The sequence below is a fragment of the Eublepharis macularius genome, chromosome 12, assembly GCF_028583425.1.
Source record: "Eublepharis macularius isolate TG4126 chromosome 12, MPM_Emac_v1.0, whole genome shotgun sequence".
NCBI lineage: Eukaryota > Metazoa > Chordata > Lepidosauria > Squamata > Eublepharidae > Eublepharis > Eublepharis macularius.
Genome location: NC_072801.1, coordinates 75,538,853 through 75,546,752, shown reverse-complemented (window position 1 = coordinate 75,546,752; position 7,900 = coordinate 75,538,853). Strand labels below are relative to the sequence as shown.

At 43.5% G+C, this 7,900-nt stretch overlaps 1 protein-coding gene across 1 annotated transcript; it reads left to right on the top strand.

The window, feature by feature from the left end:
- The first annotated feature begins 1,251 nt into the window (after positions 1–1,251).
- LOC129339969 (vomeronasal type-2 receptor 26-like) lies at positions 1,252–7,687 on the top strand. The gene is made up of 4 exons (XM_054994526.1): positions 1,252–2,046; positions 4,282–4,509; positions 5,364–5,490; positions 6,786–7,687. Exons 1-4 carry the CDS (start codon positions 1,252–1,254, stop codon positions 7,685–7,687), a joined length of 2,052 nt encoding a protein of 683 aa, XP_054850501.1.
- The last annotated feature ends 213 nt before the right edge of the window (positions 7,688–7,900 follow it).

Here is a 7,900-nt window from a genome sequence, read left to right as displayed (position 1 = left end):
GCCATACTAGATGCGACCAGCTGTCCAGCTTACCATTTCCATCAGTGTCCATTCAAATGCCACAGGAAGTTGACAAGCAGGGCCTGCAAGCACTCGCCATCCCCCGCTGGTTCCCCCCAGCATCTGGCAGTCAGGAGCATCCTGCCTCTGAACCCAGAGTTTCCATTTGGCTACCAGTTCTAGACCTAACCTCCATAAATCTGTCCGAACATCTTTTAAATCCGTGTAAACCGATAGAATCATAACATATTGTAGCAGCGAGTTTCTCAAGACAATAGAGTACTTTTTGTTGTGCCCTGAACTGACCGCCAGTCTGCTTCATTGGGTGCACAAAGTTTGACTTGTTGGACCTAATCTGTAGCCTTGTCCTTGTGCAACTCTCTTTGCAGCGTGGTGACAAAGTTCTACCAGCACATGCTGTCCTTGGCGTTTGCCACCAATGAGATCAATGCGAACCCAACGCTCTTGCCCAACCTCACTCTTGGGTTCCATGTCTGTGACAGCTACTATGATGTGAGGATGACCTATCGGACCACTCTGGAACTCCTCTTCCAATTACACAGAGTTATCCCAAACTACAGATGTGACACCAGGAAACACGTCGTAGCCGTCATTGGGGGACTCGGCTCTGATATCTCTTTCCACATGGCAGATATCTTAGGCCTTTACAAGATTCCACAGGTAGGGCATATGCGTGGGATGTGTGTATTTCCACTAATCTTACATGTAATTTGCTGGTCATCTGTCATTCTGAGAGTGATACTGAGATTCAGAAAGGGCAGTGTACAACAGATCAAAGAGCAAAGTTAAAAATAAATGAATAAAGCCAAACGGAGAATGCTTTAAAGAACCAGAAAGAACAGGATGTGCTGCATAGTTTCAGGCACTACAGATTTCTTTCCTAGAATGCTCAAGATATTTACCACACTTCAGCTTGAGGAGGCCTTGACTTTCACATTCTCTGAAACTGGAAGGTGAAATCAGGTTTTCAGCTCCACAAGTAACCATTGCATAAACAGAGGGCCAAGCTACAAGTGACGAATGACACTTGAACGGCAAGTGTATTTCTCCCTGTTCACTTGCCCTCCACTCAATCCACTTGCCGTTCAAGTGTCATTCGTCACTTGTAGCTTGGCCCAGAGACTGCATATTATTCCTCGCTAAAAAAATCTCCACGTTGCCTTTCAGCTCACGTATGGCTCATTTGCCTTAGAAGATGGTAGTACACGGCAGTCCCCGTCCTTTTACCGCATGGTCCCAAATGAAGCCCAGCAGTACATGGGGATTATCCGTTTACTTCAGCATTTTGGATGGAAGTGGGTCGGGCTGTATGCTGTGGATGATGAGAGTGGAGAACGTTTCTTGCAGGCCCTGGAGTCACTCTTTCCCCAGCATGGATTGTGTCCTGCATTCATAGAAAGAATTCCAAGACAAATCTATTTGACCAACCTGCTTGAAATCAATGACATGGTCTTAAATATTTATCAGCCTGCTTCAGATGCTAAAGTCAATACTTTGGTCCTCTATGGAGAAACTTTCACCTTTTTATGGCTGACTTATTTTATGCTTCTTGGATCTCCTGGACATAAAGAAAATGTGTCTGATGGAAAGGTGTGGATTATGACCGCCCAGATCGATTTTGCTTTAACGAGTATTCTATCACTTTCTGATTTGCAAATCTTCCAAGGTGCCATTTCCTTCATGATTCCCTCCAATGAGCTTCTACGGTATCAAGAATTCCTTCAGCTCATCAGACCTTGCTGGACCCAAAGAGGCAGTTTTCTGAAGAGCTTCTGGGAGCAAGCATTCAACTGTTTTTATCCAAATTGCAACATGCCCACGGAAGTCAATGGAACATGCACTGGGGAAGAGAGGTTGGAGAACCTCCCTGGGCCTGTTTTTGAAATGCACATGACTGGCCACAGCTATAGCATCTATAACGCTGTCTATACTGTGGCCCATGCTTTGCACGCCATGTACGCATCTAGATCCAATCACAGAACAACAGCAGGTGGTAAAAGGGTTTCAGATATCCAGCCTTGGGAGGTCAGTCTGTACAATGGAACACCTTTGTGTCAATGAACACCTTCCTCTTTCATGAATAACTAGGAAAATGGCATTGGACACATTATTTAGTAACCACGTTTTGTGGGTTCACATTTCCTTCTATACTGGGAGGCTGAAGTAGGTTAAGATATAAGTAGTACATTTTTTGTGACAGTACAAAACTGCTACAACAATAACAAACCCCCTTGTGTTACCACATTGGATCTAGATGAAATTGTATTAAATAATTTAATTTATTAGATTTATATAGCTTGGATCCAGAAATGTGTGAACAGGGTACCGCTTACGGAACAGGACTTTGCTACCTGTTTTTTCTACAACCCACTGCGATCTCTCAAAAGTTGCTGCTGAAGTTTTGGGGTCTACCAGAAACACAGTGGGCTGCAACACACAGAAGGGATTTTCAACAGGAAGGGCAATTGACAGTTAATGACTCCCCCCTTTCACAAATGGAATAAATTTGCAAAACAGAAAGTATGTAGGATTTTTTTTTGCCCATTCTCACTTCCCTGAACCACATTTTATCATGTGCTGACTGTCAGGAGCAGCTTATGGTAGATTCAGGACCTACTGCAATTAAGGAATGGTAAGAAAGATCCATTCCCCAAGTTCTACTCATTATTCGCTGGCTCTAGTTAGAGCAGTCCCTACATAAGAACATAAGAACATAAGAACATACGAGAAGCCATGTTGGATCAGGCCAATGGCCCATCCAGCCCAACCCTCTGTGCTACACAGTGGCCAAAACCCAGGTGTCCTCAGGAGGTCTGCCAGTGGGGAAGGGACACTAGAAGCCCTCCCAATGATTGCCCTCCCCCAAACACCAAGAATACAGACCATCACTGCCCTAGACAGAGAATTCCATCTATACCTTGTAGCTAATAGCCACTGATGGACCTCTGCTCCATATGTTTATCCAGTCACCTCTTGAAGCTGTCTATGCTTGAAGCTGCCACCACCTCCTGTGGTAGTGAATTCCATGTGTTAATCACCCTCTGGGTGAAGAAGTACTTCCTTTTATCCGTTTTAACCTGACCGCTCAGCAATTTCATTGAGTGCCCACGAGTTCTTGTATTGTGAGAAAGGAAGAAAAATACTTCTTTCTCTACTTTCTCTGTCCCATGCATAATCTTGTAAACCTCTATCATGTCACCCCTCAGACATCATTTCTCCAAGCTAAAGAGCCCCACGCTCTTTAACCTTTCTTCATAGGGGAAGTGTTCCATCCATTTAATCATTCTAGTTGCCCCTTTCTGCCCTTTTTCCAGTGCTATGATATCTTTTTTGAGGAGTGGTGACCAGAATTGTACACAGTATTCCAAATGAGGCTGTACCATTGATTTATACAGGGGCATTATGATACTAGCTGATTTGTTTTCAATTCCCTTCCTAATAATCCCCAGCATAGTGTTGGCCTTTTTTATTGCTGTCGCACACTGTATCGACATTTTCAGTGAGTTATCCATCATGACTCCGAGATCTCTCTCTTTATCAGTCTCCGCCAGTTTGGACCCCATCATTATGTATTTATATTTGGGATTTTTGGCCCCAATGTGCATTACTTTGCACTTGGCCACATTGAACCTCATTTGCCACATTGATGCCCACTCGCCCAGCCTCGACAGATCCCTTTGGAGTGCCTCACAATCCTCCCTGGTTCTCACCTCCCTGAACAATTTAGTGTCATCCACAAACTTAGTCACTTCACAGCTTACTCCCAACTCCAAATCCTCAGTGAAACAGGCTTCCTTGGGAGGCAGTGGGCTCTTCTTTGGAGGTTTTAATCAGAGGTTAGATGGCCATCTGACAGCAATGCTGATTCTGTGAACCTGGGCAGATCGAGAAGGGGAGAGTAGGGAAGGCCTACATCAGTGCTAGTTCTCGCGGCCCCTTCTTACATGCCTAGGGCAGTGCCGATCGCCATTTCAGGGTCAGGAAGCAACTTTACCAAGGCCAGTTTGGCTAGGGATCCTGATGGTGTTTTGCCATCTTCTGGGCATGGAGCAGGAGTCACTGGGAATGTGGGAAGAGGAAGTAGTTGTGAATTTCCTTCATTATGCAGGGGGTTGGACTGGATGACCTTGGAGGTGCCTTCCAACACTATGATTCCATGATTCCAAGGCACTATCGATGGAAAATGGGTGTTTGTAAACCTCTGCAAAAATATTCTTAATATAGCGTGATTCATTTGTTTTCATTTCCTCTTAAAACTAGCTCCACGCTTCACTTCGAGACATTTCCTTTAACAACTCTGCTGGAGGAATCCTGTCTTTCAATGCAAACAAAGAAATGAAAGCTGGCCTTGATATCATGAACCTGGTCACATTCCCTAACAATTCCATCTTTAGAAGGAAAGTTGGAAGAATGGATAACAGTGATCCCGAAGGACAAGAGTTAGTCATTGATGAGCAAATGATTGTGTGGCCCAGGCGTTTTAACCAGGTGCTATTCCTAGCACATACCAAGAAGGTCACTCCTTTCATCAGCTGAGTTATTCTGCATCACAGGGACGGCCCCATATTACTTCTTTGATCTTTAGCAAAGACAAAACGGGCATGTAAAATGGATTTCCTTTGTCTTTGCAGATTGCTCTTTCTGATGTATAATTTAAGAGAAAGTTTAGGATTAAGGGCTATTTTAAACAATCTTATTGGTCATATGCTGTCTCTGTAGTCCAGATCCTCTCACTCCCCCACTTATGCAATACAGGCTAGAAACTTTCCTGGGAGTAACCCCCATTCAATTAACAACAACAACAATAACAACAACTTAATGCCCACTCAGAGCGGTTTACAAAGTACGTTGTTATTATCCCCACAACAAAACACCCTGTGAGGTGGGTGGGGCTGAGAGAGCTCCAGAGAGCAGTGACTAGCCCAAAGTCACCCAGCTGGTTTCAAGTGGAGGAGTGGGGAATCAAACCTGGCTCTCCAGATTAGTCCCATGCTCTTAGCCACTACATCAAACTGGCTCTCAAACTGGAGATGGACTTCTGTATGAACCAGTTTCAGTTTTCCCTGACAATTTCTTTATCAGCCACATCTGGTCAACAGTCCAATAATAGCCATGGCTAGGCTGATGAACTTTAAATATCCAATCTCCACATGCTTCTTAGCTGTACAATATACTGCAAACATTTCCACTACCATGCCTTGGAAGGCATGAAAACTTTTTTTATTCATTAAATTCTATATAAAATTCATTACGCCTTGTCAATAAATCCTTTCCTTTTTTGTGGAGTGCCTGATGGCCAACTATTTCTTCTACTCTAAAACTTCTCTTGTGTTTGCTGATAGGTGCTGCCCATTTCTCTGTGTAGTGAATCCTGTCTCCCTGGTTATCAGAAGAAAAAGAAAGATGGGGAGAAATTTTGCTGCTATGATTGCGTTCCATGCCCAGAAGGGAAGATTTCCAACCAGAAAGGTAGGTGACAGATTGTATCAACATGTCCTTCATATGGACATGTTTCTTGCTGTTTCTTTGTCCCTCATCACAGCCTTGGTGCTGAAAACTTCATTAGACACAGAGATACCCCCATTATCAAAGCCAACAACCGGGATATCTCATACATTCTCCTCCTACCAGCACACCAAGAAGGGCTCACCAGGATATGTGTTTAAGCTCTTGGTAAACTGGAGATGTCTGTCAACATTAGTGGATGACAAAACTTGGAAATTAAAAGGACTTTCCCCTTCCACAGAACATCATTCTATCGATACGGAGACATGAAGCATTGCAAGCACTTACAATATGGATTATGGCCAATTTTTTAAAAAATATATTAAATGTTAAAGTGGTCATTTTCTGGATCAATAAATTTCCAGATGACATTATCCGTATATTTTAAAAAATATTATATGCTACATGTTTTTATATAGTTTTTGCTTTTGATACTGACGGGTAAAAAAAAGAAGAAGAAAACTGAAAATTCCAATAGGGGGTATAGGTTTTTGTTCAGTGAATCAGACCTCCATGTTGCCAATGTGGATCATTTGCTTCTCTTCCTGGGGCAAACATGAAATTTCTGAGCTCTTCAAAAGACGGTTACTACTCAAGATTACATCTGGGAGCAATGAATCATGAACTGTATCTGGGGACAACATGTTGTGGGTTGAGTGTAGCCTCTGTGGGTAGTGATTTATTAGGCTGCTGTACATCTTTGAAAAACATTATTTGGAGAGTGACTCCCATGGCACTCCGACGATGAAGGAAGATGTGAAAAATCCAGGGCTCATTTGAAGGCGGAACGTACCGGAATGGTGTTCCGGTAGATCTGAAAAGAGGTCACATGGGTTTTGGCCCCGCCCACGTGATTCCTTTTTCTCCGAGTGCAAGCCTAGTGGGGCTGGGCTCCAAAGGTACATAAGTTGCTTGGATTCATTCTGCTCTGCTGCTTTACTTTCATTTGTGACTCGTGAGAATGAGTGAGTGCATGGGTGCAAGCGGGGCTGGCTCTCCAGAGGAGGGTAAGCTGCTTTGAGTTCATTCTGCTTTAAGGAAATACCTGGAATTTTTTGTGGAAAGGGGCCTGAGGGGTGGATGTTGCCTTCTGACACACTTCCTGTGATGTCAGGGAGTGTGGAATATGCTAATGAGATATACTAATGAGTTATGCTAATGAGTTCCTGCAGTTCTTTTTCTAGGAAATGACCCCTGGAAAAATCCATCTGATTTTCAATAGAAATTGACACTGAAATGGAACATCTAATATTTTCCAGACATGGATGACTGTATCAGTTGTCCAGAAGATCAGTATCCAAGCAGGAACAGACACGAGTGCATTCCCAAGACAATAAGCTTTCTCACTTACGAAGAACCTTTAGGGATCAGCTTAGCCTCACTTGCTGTTTCTTTGTCCCTCATCACGGCCTTGGTGCTGAGAACTTTCATTAAACACAGAGATACTTCCATTGTCAAAGCCAACAACCGGGATATCTCATACACTCTCCTCATCTCCCTCCTGCTCTGCTTCCTCTGCTCTTTGCTCTTTATTGGACATCCTAGGAAGGAGACTTGCTTCCTCCGACAATCTGCTTTTGGCATCATCTTCTCAATGGCGGTGTCTTGTGTCTTGGCCAAAACCATCACTGTGGTTGTTGCTTTCATGGCCACCAAACCAGGGTCCAGCATGAGGAAGTGGGTGGGGAAAAGACTGGCCAACTCCATTATTCTTTCCTGCTCACTTATTCAAGTAAGCATTTGTATGTTGTGGCTAGGAACCTCTCCCCCTTTTCCAGAATTTGATATGCAGTCCCTGAGTAGAGAGATTGTGGTAGAATGCAATGAAGGATCCGTCGTCATGTTCTATGTTGTTCTGGGCTACATGGGGCTTCTGTCCTTCATCAGCTTGACTGTGGCTTTCCTAGCCAGGAAGTTGCCTGACAGTTTCAATGAAGCCAAGTTTATTACCTTCAGCATGCTGATGTTTTGCAGCGTTTGGGTGTCTTTTGTTCCAACCTACCTGAGCACCAAAGGGAAATACATGGTAGCGGTGGAGATCTTCTCTATCTTGGCCTCTGGTGCTGGTTTACTGGCTTGTATCTTTTCCCCTAAATGCTATATTATTCTTCTAAGGCCAGAGTTAAACAACAGGGACCAGTTAATTTGGAGGAAGTGTTAAACAATGTCCTATTCTGTGGCATTCTCCTCTGGAATGGAAAGAGTGGGTCTAATGTATTACTGCTAGCCTATGGTAGCAACTTTGACTTATTAAGAAAATGTTGAAATCTCGCTTTATCAAAAATTTCAGTGTGTCAACTTCTTCTATTCGATTCAATCAGTCTTTATTGGCAAAGAACAAAGGAAACAGTGTGGTACAGAGGAAAAAGAACAT